This window comes from Nerophis ophidion, linkage group LG12 (genome assembly GCF_033978795.1).
Source record: "Nerophis ophidion isolate RoL-2023_Sa linkage group LG12, RoL_Noph_v1.0, whole genome shotgun sequence".
Classification (NCBI taxonomy): Eukaryota; Metazoa; Chordata; class Actinopteri; order Syngnathiformes; family Syngnathidae; genus Nerophis; species Nerophis ophidion.
The window spans coordinates 57491781-57509581 of NC_084622.1; the positions used below are offsets into that span (position 1 = coordinate 57491781).

At 42.5% G+C, this 17801-nt stretch overlaps 1 protein-coding gene across 1 annotated transcript in view; it reads right to left on the reverse strand.

The window, feature by feature from the left end:
• Positions 1–17801, reverse strand: part of LOC133562853 (zinc finger protein 536-like) — a 100517-nt gene that overhangs the window by 42921 nt on the left and 39795 nt on the right. Inside the window, exon 3 of the mRNA XM_061916658.1 lies at positions 14868–15560. Within this exon, the coding sequence (XP_061772642.1) occupies positions 14868–15560 (693 nt within the window). The remainder of the gene's footprint in view (positions 1–14867; positions 15561–17801) is intronic.

Genomic DNA, 17801 nt, shown 5'->3' on the forward strand with positions numbered 1-17801 from the left:
ACGTACGGAAAACAGTCGAAAAAACGGAAAATAACGGAGCTGATTCGACTTGGTTTGTGTAATGTGTTTGAGAAAATGGTGGGGTGAAAAGTCATCGCTCCGACAGCTAACAATTGAAAGGCGTTTAAATCGCCAAATTCACCCTTTTAGAGTTCGGAAATCGGTTAAAAAAACATATGGTCTTTTTTCTGCAACATCAAGGTATATATTGACGCTTACATAAGTCTGGTGGTTATGTTCCCCTTTAAGCAAAATCAATCTGCTGCCTAACAAACATTGTGTGAACCTTAGGGGTGTAACGGTACGTGTATTTGTATTGAACCGTTTCGGGACGCGGGTTTCGGTTCGGTACGGGGGTGTACCGAACGAGTTTCTAAGCTAAAGTCTTAACAAGCTGCTTTGTTTCTTCTGCCTCTGTCTCAGCACCCAGCATTGTCCCACAAACACAACCATCTGATTGGTTACATATAGAGCGGTAACAGCCAATCAGCAGTGAGTATTCGGAGCGCATGTAGTAAATGTTTCAGTGTCGAGCAGATAGGTGTTTTAGCAGGTGAGCATAAGGCAGTGTACTCTCGCCAAATGATAAAGACTAGGGCTGCGAATCTTTGGGTGTCCCACAATTCAATTCAATATCGATTCTTGGGGTCGCGATTCGATAATATATCGATTTTTTTCGATTCAACGCGATCCTCGATTCAAAACGATTCTGTATTCATTCAATACATAGGATTTCAGCAGGATCTACCCCAGTCTGCTGACATGCTAGCAGAGTAGAAGATTATTTTTTTTAAAAGCTTTTATAATTGTAAAGGACAATGTTTTATCGGTGGTCGGTAGTAGTGGGTTTCAGTAGGCCTTTAAGAGACTATTCAAACTACAAGTATTCACAAAGTACCGGCAGTAAGTCGGACACATTTCCAGTGAGGGTTGGACTCCGCCAAGGCTGTCCTTTGTCACCGATTCTGTTCATAACTTTTATGGACAGAATTTCTAGGCGCAGTCAAGGCGTTGAGGGGTTCCGGTTTGGTGGCCGCAGGATTAGGTCTCTGCTTTTTGCAGATGATGTGGTCCTGATGGCTTCATCTGACCGGGATCTTCAGCTCTCACTGGATCGGTTCGCAGCCGAGTGTGAAGCGACCGGAATGAGAATCAGCACCTCCAAGTCCGAGTCCATTGTTCTCGCCCGGAAAAGGGTGGAGTGCCATCTCCGGGTTGGGGAGGAGACCCTGCCCCAAGTGGAGGAGTTCAAGTACCTAGGAGTCTTGTTCACGAGTGGGGGAAGAGTGGATCGTGAGATCGACAGGCGGATCGGTGCGGCGTCTTCAGTAATGCGGACGTTGTACCGATCCGTTGTGGTGAAGAAGGAGCTGAGCCGGAAGGCAAAGCTCTCAATTTACCGGTTGATCTACGTTCCCATCCTCACCTATGGTCATGAGCTTTGGGTCATGACCGAAAGGATAAGATCACGGGTACAAGCGGCCGAAATGAGTTTCCTCCGCCGTGTGGCGGGGCTCTCCCTTAGAGATAGGGTGAGAAGCTCTGCCATCCGGGAGGAACTCAAAGTAAAGCCGCTGCTCCTTCACATCGAGAGGAGCCAGATGAGGTGGTTCGGGCATCTGGTCAGGATGCCACCCGAACGCCTCCCTAGGGATGTGTTTAGGGCACGTCCAACCGGTAGGAGGCCACGGGGAAGACCCAGGACACGTTGGGAAGACTATGTCTCCCGGCTGGCCTGGGAACGCCTCGGGATCCCCCGGGAAGAGCTAGACGAAGTGGCTGGGGAGAGGGAAGTCTGGGTTTCCCTGCTTAGGTTGTTGCCCCCGCGACCCGACCTCGGATAAGCGGAAGAAGATGGATGGATGGATGGATGGATGGATCTTGAACACTTTTTATTTTTTTATTTTGTTTATTAAGACAAAGATTATTTATGTATTTAATCTGTGTTTGCTTACTGTGGTATATTATTTATTATTATTTATTATTATTATTTATTTATTTGTTCACTGTTATGTTACAGAGAAGAAGGAAATTCGATAAAATCGCTACGTTGTGAATAGTGCTAGGATTAAATAAGCTCTGCTTCTTCCTACTCCTTTTCAGACATGCTGTAATGAAACAACTGGAATTGTGTGACGTGTTACATTGAATCGTCTGCATGTTCGGAATAAACTGAAAATGAACTGAACTGAACTGAATGTCTTGTGCCTGCTGGGAAAAGACCAAATCCAAAAATATGTCCTACATGTTAGCAACCCAACGTCCAAACAACAAAAACTTATACATAAAAAAATAAATACTGCATCTGTGGAACATAAACAGTGATTTCCTAGTTCACATTGTCACTGTGTTGCCAGATGTCACCAGAGAAACAAGCAACCAGCTCTATGAAAACAAGTCGCTGATAATAAGCGCACTTGGCAACGCTTGACAGAGAAGCAGCCCGAAGGAGACACTGCTTTGGTCTGGTGCCTGAGGTAAATGCTGAACAATATTACTACATTATTTCATAAAACTAATGTATTTGTTTGTGGTTCAAGCTATTGCAATGTTTTTTCAAACAATATTTATTGTCTAAAAGTTTGTTTTTATTTATAAAAAGGCATCCATCCATCCATTTCTACCACTTATTCCCTTCGGGGTCGCGGAGGGCGCTGGTGCCTATCTCAGCTACAATCAGGCGGAAGGCGGGGTACACCCTGGACAAGTCGCCACCTCATCGCAGTTTCAAAAGGCATGTTACATGTCAAAAATGGTGGTATTTTGGGAGGGATGATTTGAATTAATATCAATGGGCGGGGCTGACTTGAGATACGAGAGTTTTAAGTGAAGAGATGGGTTGTCTGCGGGCTATAGAGCGTTTTCCGTTCGGGCTCCAGTACTCTGGAATGCCCTCCCGGTAACAGTTCGAGATGCTACCTCAGTAGAAGCATTTAAGTCTCACCTTAAAACTCATCTGTATACTCTAGCCTTTAAATAGACCTCCTTTTTAGACCAGTTGATCTGCCGCTTCTTTTCTTTCTCCTATGTCCCCCCCTCCCTTGTGGAGGGGGTCCGGTCCGATAACCATGGATGAAGTACTGGCTGTCCAGAGTCGAGACCCAGGATGGACCGCTAGTCGGGACCCAGCATGGAACGCTCGCCTGTATCGGTTGGGGACATCTCTACGCTGCTGATCCGCCTCCGCTTGAGATGGTTTCCTGTGGACGGGACTCTCGCTGCTGTCTTGGATCCGCTTGAACTGAACTCTCGCGGCTGTGGTGGAGCCACTATGGATTGAACTTTCACAGTATCATGTTGGACCCGCTCGACTTCCATTGCTTTCGGTCCCTAGAGGGGGGGGGGGGGGGGGGGGGGTTGCCCACATCTGAGGTCCTCTCCAAGGTTTCTCATAGTCAGCATTGTCACTGACGTCCCACTGGATGTGAATTCTCCCTGTCCACTGGGTGTGAGTTTTCCTTGCCCTTTTGTGGGTTCTTCCGAGGATGTTGTAGTCGTAATGATTTGTGCAGTCCTTTGAGACATTTGTGATTTGGGGCTATAAAATAAACATTGATTGATTGATTGATTGTGGAATGCAACGTGCAGGTAAGTTGAGGTACTACTGTATTCCTCCCAGTCGGGATTGCCTAAAATGTTGCACTTACAAGGACAGAAATATTGAGACACATATATTCTTAATTAGAGATGTCGGCAATCCGACAAATGCTTTAAAATGAAATATCGGAAATTATCTGGTGTCAGTTTTAAAAAGTAAAATGTGTGACTTTTTTTCAACGCCACTGTACGGAGTGGTACACGGACGTCGGGAGACGTACAGGGCGCCAATAAACCTTAAAGGCCTACTGAAAGCCACTACTACCCACCACACAGTCTGATAGTTTATATATCAATGATGAAATATTAACATTGCAACACATGCCAATACGGCCTTTTTAGTTTACTAAATTGCAATTTTAAATTTCCCGCCAAGTGTCCTGTTGAAAACGTTGCGGTATGATGACGCGTGCGATCCAAGCTATAAGTAGTATGCTTTAATCGCATAATTCCACAGTATTCTGTACTTCTGTGTTGCTGAATCTTTTGCAATTTGTTCAATTAATAATGGAGACGTCAAAGTAGAAAGATGGAGCTGGGAAGCAGTGTATTGCAGCTGCCTTTAGCAACACAAACACACGGTGTTTCCTTGTTTCAAATTCCCGAAGCTGAAGCTTTACTATGGAACAGAGCGGTCAGGCGAACATGGTTCCAGACCACATGTCAAGCGGCAGGTTTCATTGAGAAAATTGTGCTAATAAGTCGGCTCTTACCGTAGACATGAGCGGAGCCTGCGTCCTCCTGCAGCTGCGGACTATTACCTCCTCCCACCGGTAACACTGGCGGTCACCACACCCGTGGCCACACCCCTCCAACTTTCAGGTACCATAAAATCTCAGTAAAACACTAGTAACACGATAAGCAGATAAGGGATTTTCCGGAATTATCCTAGTAAATGTGTCTAATAACATTTGAATCGCTCTCGCTGCCCTCGCCTTTTTTTTTTCTAGTCCTTCACTCTAACTATCCTCATCCACGAATCTTTCATCCTCGCTCAAATTAATGGGGAAATTGTCGCTTTCTCGGTCCGAATTGCCCTAACTGCTGGTGGCTATGATTGTAAACAATGTGAGGATGTGAGGAGCTCTACAACCCGTGACGTCACGCGCACATCGTCTGCTACTTCCGGTACAGGCAAGGCTTTTTTATTAGCAACCAAAAGTTTCGAACTTTAACGCCGATGTTCTCTACTAAATCCTTTCAGCAAAAATATGGCACTATCGCGAAATGATCAAGTATGACACAGAATGAACCTGCTATCCTCGTTTAAATAAGAATATCTCATTTCAGTAGGCCTTTAAAGGTACTATCTTTACACGCCGGCACAATCACATAATATCTATGGCTTTTCACACACACACAAGTGAATGCAAGTCATACTTGGTCAACAGCCATACAGGTCACACTGAGGGTGACTATATAAACAACTTTAACACTGTTGTTACAAATATGCGCCACAGTGTGAACCCACACCAAACAAAAATGGCAAACACATTTCGGGAGAACATCCGCACCGTAACACAACAGAATAAATACAGCACTAACTCTTCCGTGATGCTACAATATACACCCCCCGCCTGTCCCGTCCCCCCCCCTCAACCTCCTCATGCTCTCTCAGGGAGCGCATGTCCCAAATTTCAAGCAGCTGTTTTGAGGCATGTTAAAAAAAATAATGCACTTTGTGACTTCAGTAAAAAAAAATATGGCAGTGCCAAGTTGGCATTTTTTTTTCCATGGCTTGAGTTGATTTATTTCGGAAAACCTTTTTACATTGTTTAATGCATCCAGCAGGGCACCACAACAAAATTAGGCATAATAATGTGTTAATTCAACAACTGTTTATATCGTTATTGGTTGATATCGGAATCGGTAATTAAGTGCAGGAAAATATCTGAATATCGGATATCGTCAAAACAAAATCATTATCGGACATCTCTTTCCTTAACCCTTTGGAGTCCAGGGTAGTTTGATGTACTTACATCTTATATGGATGTTTATATCCCACCTTGAAACTGGTTTATCTTGACCTGGTTGGTTTTCCTTTTGACATGTGTAATTTATATGATTTTTTTTAATTTATTTTTTTGTAGGTTCCTTTTTTAATAGTGTTTTTTTGAATGTGCTGTGGGCCAATAAAAAAATAAGCTGCAGGTTGCGAATGGCCCCCAGGATGTACTTTTCGTACACCCTCTGCAGAATCGTCATTCTTCAAAATAACAGGACACCTTGCAACAGTTTGGGGAAAAGTCCTCAAACTCGAGAACTTAACCTCTGACCTCATAAACACTCTTACAGACACAGTAGGAATATATGTGCAACCCTTCCAGATTTTTCCCAGTGTGCCAGTGTAGGAGAGTGTCAATTGTCCATAGGAGAGAATGTGAGTGTGATTGTCATACATTTGGGATTTTTTCGTTTTATTTGTTTTTTTAGCAAAATAAAATTACTACTTTCAGATCAGGTGCACCGACATAAAGTACTTCAACTGTTATACTTGTTTTCAACATGGGCCACAACACCATTAACCTTCGTCTTGTGTTAGGGTCGGCACCGACCCGTTTTAGTTTTTAAAATGCATAAAAACACCACATACATTTATTTTTTTGCATGAAAGCTTTTTGACTTTGTCAGGAACCTCTTTGTCAACAAAATAAAACATTTTAATTTTTTTCACTAAATTATAAAATGCTCTGGTAGAAATTATGCCCTTGGTGTTGTTAGGGTCGGTTTCGACCCAGTTATAAAAATAAGACTATAAAGCACTAAGTAGAGCCAAAACTGAACACACTGACAGCCAGCTCCTCTCCCAATCATGTGAGCTTTAGTGGATTCTCATTTTACCTTGTTATCCTGTACAAAAACGAACAAAAGACGGACACTAAAAGTGTCACTTTTTGCCACTCTGATTTTGTTTTGGAACTAGTAATCTATTTCTCTTGGTTTCATTTGCTTGATTGGTTGTTGTTTGTTTGATGTTGGATTTCTGTTGCTGAAAAAAATACTTTTTAGCCTTTTTCTTGAAGTAAATATATATGGGTCAAAATTGACCCGTAACATCATAGATGTTACTTTAGTTAAAATTCTTAAAATGAAAAAATAAATAAAACACATTTATTTAAGAGATGTGTTCTAATACTCCTTAGTAATAGTTAGGTAACACAACAACCTTTTTTTTATGTATATGATTCTCTTGAGGTTCGTTTTACCATTTTTAAAAATTGAAATCGAGGGGTATACTGACAAAAAAGGCCCAATGGCCCAAACCAAAAATATTAAAACCAATATTTTCAAGCCTAACGAGGTAACCAAGAGATGAGAAACAAATTGGATGATAGATAATTGTTTTTAGTGTATTTTACAGTTGATTTAAGACATGGGTCAAAACCGACCCGTTAACATAAGAGATGGTAACAGAAAGCTAACACAAGAGGAAGGTTAAAGGCCTACTGAAATGAGATTTTTTTTTATTCAAACGAGAATAGCAGGTCCATTCTATGTGTCATACTTGATCATTTCGCGATATTGCCATATTTTTGCTGAAAGGATTTAGTAGAGAACATCGACGATAAAGTTCGCAACTTTTGGTCGCTAATAAAAAAGCCTTGCCTTTGCCGGAAGTAGCAGACAATGTGTGCGTGACGTCACTGGTTGTAGGGCTCCTCAAATCCTCACATTGTTTACAATCACAGCCAGCAGCAGCTAGAGCTATTTGGACCGGGAAAGCGACAATTTCCCCATTAATTTGAGCGAGGATAAAAGATTTGTGGATGAGGAAATTTAGAGTGAAGGACTACAAAGAAAGAAAAAAAAAAAGCTGATTGCTGTGGGAGCGATTCAGATGTTATTAGACACATTCACTAGGATAATTCTGGAAAATCCCTTATCTGCCTATTGTGTTGCTAGTGTTTTAGTGAGATTAAATGGTGCCTGAAAGTCGGAGGGGTGTGGCCACGGGTGTGTTGACGCCAGAGTCTCTGAGGGAAGTCACGCAGCTGCAGCAGGACGGAAGCTCCGCTGATGTCTCCGGTAAGAGGCGACTTATTACCACAATTTTCTCACCGAAAACTGCCGGTTGACATGTAGTCGGGATCCATGTTCGCTTGACCGCTCTGATCCATAATAAAGCTTCATTTTCGGGAATTTCAAACAAGGAAACACCGGCTGTGTTTTTTCTGGCTAAAGGCTATTTTTGTACTTTGACTTCTTCATTATTAGTTGAACAAATTGCAAAGGATTCAGCAACACAGATGTCCAGAATACTGTGTAATTGCGCGATTAAAGCAGACTACTTATAGCTTGGATCCAGCTGGAAAATAATGTCCGCTACAACCGGTGATGTCATCATACTGCGACGTTTTCAACACGACACTTGGCGGGAAATTTAAAATTGCAATTTAGTAAACTAAAAAGGCCGTATTGGCATGTGTTGCAATGTTAATATTTCATCATTGATATATAAACTATCAGACTGCGTGGTCGGTAGTAGTGGCTTTCAGTAGGCCTTTAAGGTTACTGTAAAATCATATGAATGCATAATAACCTCATTAAATTATTACATTTTTTTTTTAACGAACAAAAAGCAAAATTTAGCAGAAAGTCCAGTAAACAGCCAGAATTTGTTTTAGATACAAGCCATCCATCCATCCATTTTTCTACCGCTTATTCCCTTTGGTGTCGCGGGGGGGCGCTGGTGCCTATCTCAGCTACAATCGGGCGGAAGGCGGCGTACACCCTGGACAAATCGCCAACGCATCGCAGTAGCTATAAACCACATGGGAAATTGTCCAATGCAACATTCTCTATACGGAGGGGCCTCAAGAATAAGGGAGGAAAAAGATTCATATTTACCAACCAAGAGCGGAATCAACTATCCAACTATCGTGGGATCACACTCCTCAGCCTTCCCGGTAAGGTTTATTCAGGTGTACTGGAGAGGAGGCTACGCCGGATAGTCGAACCTCGGATTCAGGAGGAACAGTGTGGTTTTGGTCCTGGTCATGGAACTGTGGACCAGCTCTATACTCTCGGCAGGGTTCTTGAGGGTGCATGGGAGTTTGCCCAACCAGTCTACATGTGCTTCGTGGACTTGGAGAAGGCATTCGACCGTGTCCCTCGGGAAGTCCTGTGGGGAGTGCTCAGAGAGTATGGGGTACCGGACTGTCTTATTGTGGCGGTCCGCTCCCTGTATGATCAGTGCCAGAGCTTGGTCCGCATTGCCGGCAGTAAGTCGAACACATTTCCAGTGAGGGTTGGACTCCGCCAAGGCTGTCCTTTGTCACCGATTCTGTTCATAACTTTTATGGACAGAATTTCTAGGCGCAGTCAAGGCGTTGAGGGGTTCCGGTTTGGTGACCGCAGGATTAGGTCTCGGCTTTTTGCAGATGATGTGGTCCTGATGGCTTCATCTGACCGGGATCTTCAGCTCTCGCTGGATCGGTTCGCAGCCGAGTGTGAAGCGACCGGAATGAGAATCAGCACCTCCAAGTCCGAGTCCATGGTTCTCGCACGGAAAAGGGTGGAATGCCATCTCCGGGTTGGGGAGGAGACCCTGCCCCAAGTGGAGGAGTTCAAGTACCTAAGAGTATTTTTCACGAGTGAGGGAAGAGTGGATCGTGAGATCGACAGGCGGATCGGTGCGGCGTCTTCAGTAATGCGGACGTTGTACCGATCCGTTGTGGTAAAGAAGGAGCTGAGCCGGAAGGCAAAGCTCTTAATTTACCGGTTGATCTACGTTCCCATCCTCACCTATGGTCATGAGCTTTGGGTCATGACCGAAAGGATAAGATCACGGGTACAAGCGGCCCAAATGAGTTTCCAGGTCTCTCCCTTAGAGATAGGGTGAGAAGCTCTGCCATCCGGGAGGAACTCAAAGTAAAGCCGCTGCTCCTTCACATCGAGAGGAGCCAGATGAGGTGGTTCGGGCAATCTGGTCAGGATGCCACCCGAACGCCTCCCTAGGGAGGTGTTTAGGGCACGTCCAACCGGTAGGAGGCCACGGGGAAGACCCAGGACACGTTGGGAAGACTATGTCTCCCGGCTGGCCTGGGAACGCCTGGGGATCCCCCGGGAAGAGCTAGACGAAGTGGCTGGGGAGAGGGAAGTCTGGGTTTCCCTGCTTAGGCTGTTGCCCCCGCGACCCGACCTCGGATAAGCGGAAGATGATGGATGGATGGATGGATATATTTGTTATTTACCGTTTACTAACACATGAACACACACAGAGGTACCCAAAAGTAGTATCTTTATCAATTCCCAGGTATCGGAAATTGGTACCGTATCGATTCAAATGTGAAAGGTACCTATCTTATACCCATCGACTACAAAAGAGCAAAAACATCCTTGTCTGGGTGTGTGCCCTCTGGTCGAGGATAAATACACTGTAAACATGATCACTGAAAATTCACTGCCAATTACTAGGAAATAATTGCATTCATCTAAATAGCAATTAATTGCTGTGTATTAGACATTTGTTACCATGGTACAGTAAAGTTTGATTTCAGTATTTAACTGTGAAAAAAATACGATTGAATGCTGTGAAATCCTACTTTGGAGCCTACCACACAAGGGCTGTCCAACACACTGAAAAATGTTGGGATAAAAAATAACCCTGTTATGATCCGCCTTCCGGATCATATATGGTTTTGGGTTTTGAGTCTTTTGTGTTTCTTGTTTATTGTTTGACTCTTCCGATTTTTTTAGTTTGTGCACTTCCTTGTTTATCTTGTCTCCATGGTTTCTGATTTGTCCCACCTGCTCTTGTTTCTACGCACACCTGTTGGTAATTGTTTACGTGAGTATTTAAACCTGCTTGCTACATTAGTTCATTCTGGATGGTTCGTTTGCTCCATGCAACAGTCCCGTTTGGTTTTGTACCTCTTTGTATCTGGCTAAGTTTCGCCTTAGCTTCCGTGCATTCGGCACGCTACTTTGGACTCTTTTTGCATACATGCTAAGTTTAGCATTAGCTTCCCGTGCGTTGGCACGCGCTTTATTTTGTAAGTTTTTGTACCAGTGTTTTTACTTTTTGTATTAAACCAAGCTCCTACCTGCAATCCTGCTTGTTCTGGTCCTACTGCATCTTGAGGTGACACCTCGCGCATCACAATTCGTTCAAAACGTAACAAACCCAATTTTAAACCCAACTGCTGGTTCAAATAAGGACGAACCCCTAATTTTAGTTATTTTAACTCAACATTTTGGGTTAATTTTTTCATACCAACTTTTTGCATTGAATTATTTAACCAAACAGTTGAGTTATGATAACTTAATGTTTGGTGATTCCCAACCAAACTACTGGATTTAATTTTTTAACCCAAAAGTTGAGTTATGCTGACTCAATGTTGGTTGATTCGTAACCCAACTATTGGGTTTAAATTATTTAACACGGAAGCTGGAGTTATGCTCACAACAATATCGGGTTATTCCAAACCCAACTATTGGGTTGCGCAATTTAGCGCTCCTTGACCCAATAGTTAGTTAAAAACTAACAATTCCCAAACTGGCTGAATATTTTTAATTTTGGAATATCGGGAGAAGCGGGATTTTTTTAGGGAAAATGGAAAAAACTTAAATGGTATGAATGAGCTAAAATGGTTGGTGTTGGAATTTTTCAAATCGGTCGAGAAATGTTGAAGTAGTAACATTTTTAATTGACAAATTGTATAGAAGAATTCCTGTAATTTCAGGAAAACTGGAAATTTTCTCCAGTTCTACAAACAACATAGTTTCTTGTCCTAATTAAGAGGAATGTTTGGATCGTGGAACGGTTGAAATGCGTAGAAAAATCTGGAAGGAGTAGTTGCCAGAAAAAAGGGTCCAAAAAAGAATTTTGAAAAAAAAATTAAATTCTGCGAATTCCTGGAATTTTTTGAACTTCAAAAATTATCGAGAAATGATGAAGGAGTAACATTTTTATTTGAGAAATGGTATTAAGAGATTCCTGGAATTTTGGGAAAACCAGGATTTTTTCCAGTTCAAAAAACAACTGCGTTTTTTGTCATGAGTAAGAGAAATGTTTTGTTGGTAAAGCGGTTGAAATGCGTTGAAAAATGTGGATGGAGTAGTCGCCAGAAAAAAGGGTAGAAATAGGGCTTTGGAAAACCAGGAATTCTGGAAAGTCCTGGGAAGGAAAGTTTGAATTTCCAGAATGGTGGAATATTCTGAAGGTGAAATGGCTTGAATAGGTTAAAAAATGTCAAAATTGTGGAAGTTTGAACAATGGCCAATTCATTTTAAATGGGAAAAACCTGGAATTCTGGGAAATCTGGGAATTTATGGAATTTGTTTGAAGTTGGAACCATTTGAATCAGATGAGAAATGTTGGAGTTGTAGAACTTTGAAGAATGTGGCATTGATTTCAATGGGAATTTTCAATGAAATTGGGAATTTCGGGAAAAGCCGGAATTTTTTGGAAAAACACAGTAAAAAATTTGAATGTTCTGAATGAGTTGAAATGATTGGTGTTGGTATTTCTCAAATCGGTTGAGTAATGTTGACGGAGTAACATTTTTATTTGAGAAACGGTATTAAGAGGGTCCTAGGATTTCGGGAAAACCAGGATTTGTCCTGAGAAAGAGAAATGTTTTGACGGTAGAACGGTTGAAATTATTGAAAAAGTGGAAGTAGTAGTCTCCAGAAAAAAAAGGTGGAAATAGGGCTTTGGAAAACCAGGAATTCTGGAAAGTCCTGGAATTTTTTTTGAACTTGGAAAAAGGGAAGTTTGTATTTCCAGAATGGTGGAATATTCTGAAGGTGAAATGACTTGAATAGGTTAAAAACATTTGGAAATTGTGGAAGTTTGAAAAATGGCCGTCATTTTAAATGGGAAAAATGTCCCGGAAAACCTGCAATTCTGGGAAATCTGGGAATTTGTGGAATTTATTTGAAGTTGGAACCATTTGAATCAGATGAGAAATGTTGGAGTTGTGGAACTTTGAAGAATTTGGCATTGATTTCAATGGGAATTTCCAAAGAAATTGGGAATTTCGGGAAAAGCCGGAATTTTTTGGAAAAAAACGGTAAAAAACTTGAATGGTCTGAATGAGTTGAAATGATTGGTGTTGGTATTTCTCATATCAGTCCAGAAATGATGAAGGAGTAACATTTTTATTTGAGAAATGGTATTTAGAGATTCCTGGAATTTGGGGAAAACCAGGATTTTTTCCAGTTCAAAAAACAACTGCTTTTTTTTTTCCTGAGTAAGAGAAATGTTTTGTTGGTAAAGCGGTTGAAATACGTTGAAAAATGTGGATGGAGTAGTCGCCAGAAAAAAGGGTAGAAATAGGGCTTTGGAAAACCAGGAACTCTGGACAGTCCTGGGAAGGGAAGTTTGAATTTCCAGAATGGTGGAATATTCCGAAGGTGAAATGGCTTGAATTGGTTAAAAAAATTCAAAATTGTGGAAGTTTGAACAATTCATTTTAAATGGGAAAAACCTGGAATTCTGGGAAATCTGGGAATTTGTGGAATTTGTTTGAAGTTGGAACCATTTGAATCAGATGAGAAATGTTGGAGTTGTAGAACTTTGAAGAATGTGGCATTGATTTCAATGGGAATTTCCAATGAAATTGGGAATTTCGGGAAAAGCCGGAATTTTTGGGAAAAACACGGTAAAAAACTTGAATGGTCTGAATGAGTTGAAATGATTGGTATTGGTATTTCTCAAATCGGTTGAGTAATGTTGACGGAGTAACATTTTTATTTGAGAAACGGTATTAAGAGAGTCCTAGGATTTCGGAAAAACCAGGATTTGTCCTGAGAAAGAGAAATGTTGTGACGGTAGAACGGTTGAAATTAGTTGAAAAAAGTGGAAGTAGTAGTCTCCAGAAAAAAAGGGTGGAAATAGGGCTTTGGATAACCAGGAATTCTGGACAGTCCTGGGAAGGGAAGTTTGAATTTCCAGAATGGTGGAATATTCTGAAGGTGAAATGGCTTGAATAGGTTAAAACAATTTGGAAATTGTGGAAGTTTGAAAAATGGCCAATTAATTTTAAATGGGAAAAATGTCCCGGAAAACCTGCAAATCTGGGAATTTTTGGAATTTGGCCCGTGATTCCTGGACAGGCTGAACAGTTTGAAGTTGGAACGGTTTGATTTGGGTGAAAAATGTGGAAGGTAGAGCGCGCCAAAATCTGGAGAAGAAAAAGAACAAGCTGAAGAAGTTGAATAAATCGATGAATTTTGGTGTAAGAAACCATATGTGTGAATGCTTTGGAGCATTCACACAATTATAAGACGGGTTGACGACTCCGAGAGACGTTGGAGGGGAGAGGTGCCTTTTGCCATATTGTCATAACCATCTGTGCAGAATGACACACAACTACAAGTTGCTGTTGGAATCATAAATAAAGGGAACAGATGTGAATCCTTAATGGAGTTGACAGGCACTTTTCCGTCTTTCACATGAGCATATTGAGTGTCGGAATAAAAAAATAAAAAAAAAAAGTGGGGGAAGTGGAGAGGAGCGAAGGTGTATCATGTTGCACTCCTAATACATGCATATCAAAGACCCCAGCTGTTGGAGCCCCTCTCAAGAGAGACAGCATTATTAAATCTGCAAACCGGCACAAGAGCTGGAATCCTCTCCATCAGGGGGCCTTCAATTGGCTCGGGCCTTTTGTAACCCATCACATCGGGAGATTATATCAGTCCATAAAGCGGATAGGACAGGAACACACGTGTGTCTTCCTCATCTCGGTAAGAACCAGTAACACATTTCAACGGGAGAGAAAATAATAAAATACATTTAAAAAAAAACTTTTTTAAGTGTGAGTAAAGTGTGTCGTGTGTGATTGCCGTGGTTCGTTCACACAATTCCCACCTCCACTGTCAGGTGATGAAAGCTGGTGTAAATCTTATTTGTTTTCGAGAGAAGTGAGGGTAGCTGGTGGCTTACAAAGTCACACATTACACAGGAAGCATGACTCGATGCTGTTAAAAATAAATAAATAAATAAATAAAAAAGCCTGAGAGAGTTGGAGTTGTGAGAGTTTTGAGAGGCAGTGAACCTATTTGTCCACTAGAGGGGAGTATATACTTTCACATGAAAGGCCAGCACTTGCAACCTGTTAAAGTTCAAGTACCACTAGGTGTGGTGGAATTACCCCCTGCATTTGACCCATCCCCTTGTTCCACCCCCTAGGAGGTGAGGGGAGCAGTGAGCAGCAGCGGTGGCCGCCCTCGGGAATCATTTTGGTGATTTATCCCCCAATTCCAACCCATTTTTATGTTGATAACTTCACCTACTCTACTTGCATGATGAATGAGCTCACCTGATGTAACGTTATTATCCATGCTCCCCCGATGGATGCTGCCGCGGTCCTTCTGGGCTCTGAGCAGCGACAGGAGGCCAACTTGCTGATAGGGGCTCATCTGATCCAGGGTCAGGTTGTCAGGCGAGGACATGCTCGCTCTTGCCGCAGCCCACTGGCCCATCTTGTCGTACATATCAGCCTCGCCCGCGTCCTTCAGCATCTTCCACTCGCCTCCGCCCGTCCCGTTCCTCTTCTGGTCCTCCACTTCGCCTTCGCCACCTACGTCCTGTCTGCTCGCGGCCTCCCGCACTCCCGAAAGGTCGGTGGAGTAGCTGTGAAGGTCGTTGCTGAACATGCCAGACATTTGGACCGGTAAAGCGGGAGACATGGTGGGATGCGAGGAGACGGACAGGTCTAAAGGCTCATACTGGGACTTGCTGGGGGGAGCGGATGACGGACTATCACTGCCCGGGTTCTGGTCAGGGACCAGCAGGGTGCTTTCACTGTGGCTTTGTTGACTACTGGCCGGGCTCCTGTCCTCCGTGGACCGCGGCCTGCAGGTCTTGGAGTTGGGGCTGGAGCTCCTACTGCTGCTGTTGGGATGCAGGGAGGAGGACAGATCCCCGCTGTTCTGCCAGGGCGGGAAGTGGTAGCGGTCCAGCTGGAAAGCGGTATAGTCACTGGAGGGTAGACACTTGTAGGCGTTGTCACCTAATGCACACAAACACATCAAATCAAATTGCGTGCATGGTAAGCACTTTGTTGGTAGATGTAGCTACAACTGTTTCCTCACATGAAAAATGTTGCAATCCCACACAGAGCTGAGTTGAATGATTTAAGCGGCGCCCTGCAGTAAATCAAGCTTGTAATCAGCTTTCAGCTCCAGTGATCCATCATTTTACAGTATGGCTGCCACCACCACGTGCAATAAATACACCCAAAGACGTTAACACTAAACAAGATTCCTCCAGAAATAATAAAAGAGTGAAACATCCGGAAGACGGTGTTGTTTGCAGAAAGAGAGAGAGAGAGCGAGAGGAAGTAAACAGGTTTCACAGTCATGTGATTAAAACCACAACTGGAGCTCAACACACACATATACATATACAGTGCATAAATATATATACTGTATATATATATATATATATATATATATATATATGTCTTGATTGGATTATCCGGAGAATAGTGCTCGATACCGTGGTAGAGCGCAATATGTAGGTGTGGGAAAAAATCACAAGACTACTTCATCTCTACAGATCTGTTTCATGAGGGGTTCCCTCAATCATCAGGAGATCTCCTGATGATTGAGGGAACCCCTCATGAAACAGTTCTGTAGAGATGAAGTAGTCTTGTGATTTTTCCCACACCTACATATATATATATATATATATATATATATATATATATATATATATATATATATATATATATATATATATGTAGGTGTGGGAAAAAATCACAAGACTAGGAGGCGTTTCCGTCTGTGGCGGCATGTTGAAATGATTTCACTGCGCTTGTTGAGGGATGATAGATCTGGATGATGTATAATAAACAGTTTCTCTTTTAAGCATAGGTTGCATCTTTTATTACCACTGTTGTAAGGTGTGCTGGATGCAAGAATTTGCCATGTTATTGAATATTCAACATTATTGTCTTTGAGGTTCCAAATGTGTTTGCTGAGTTCTGTAGAATTCCGCAAAGTCTGGTTTCTAAAGGAGGCGTTGTGATTATTCCATCTTGTTTTGAACGCTCCTTCGGTTAATCCTACGTACTGTCGGATGTGTTAATGTCCTTGCGTGTTACCTTTGCTTGGTAAACGGCTGATGTCTGTAAGCACCCTCCGTTGAGAGGGCAATCAGGTTTCTTGCGACAGTTACATTCCTTATTGGTTTCAGAGTCGTTTAGTCTGGGGGTAGGCAGTCCTTTTGCAATTGCTTTGTTGTGGTTTGAAATGATTTGTTGTATGTTATTCATACAGCTGTAGCTCAATTTAATGTTGTTCTTGTTGAATATTTTTCTTAGGGTGTTGCCTTTGGGGAAGTGTTTGTCGATCAGAGTGAGGAACTTGCGGTCGATGTTGGTTGAGACGTTTTTGCTGAATGGCGGATTGTACCAGATGATGTTGTTTCGTTTTCTGCTCTTTTTTGGTTGGTTTCCTGGAGTGGGTTCATAGGTGAGGGTGAAGTTGTAAATATATATATATATATATATATATATATATATATATATATATATATATGGAACACCGCAGAGGCCACCACAGTATATGTTTCTTTTAGTTTTTATTCATAGCTGTATGTAGAATTGGCTGGTTGCATCAGCTCCGTCACTTTAATGTCTTTCATGTCCATTGTGTTCTTTGATGTTTGATGTTTCCCTCTTACATGTGTACTATTGCTATGAGTTGTTGTTTTTTTCCTTGGCCTCAGTCTGGACCCCTTCTCCAGGGCCAGGCTTAGACCGATGTTTTTATTTTATTTTAATCTTCTATTTTTTTTCTCCCATGTCAGGGGTCACCAACCTTTTTGAAACCAAGAGACAGGGCTGCGGAGCTGGTACTGAGCGCCGGGACGGACAAGCTTCACAGTGTCTTGGCTGAATGAGCAGGTATCGGACACCTCAGTCTTCTTGGATATATCCTCGCTCATCCATGCGGACTGGACATTGCCCGAGAGTCGGTTGGCAGCCGAGAGTAGAGTCGGCTCTCTTGGTTGCTTTGTTGGGTCTGCTCCTGTCTCTGGCCATCCTCCCTCCACCCCAGCAGACAATGGCGTGGAACACCGCAGAGGCCACCACAGTATATGTTTCTTTTACTTATTATTCATAGCTGTATGTAGAAGTTGCTGGTTGTATCAGCGCCGCTGCTTTAATGTCTTACATGTCCTTTGTTTTCTTTGATGTTTGATGTTTCCCTCGAGGGATGTGTACTATGGCTATAAGTATTTTTTT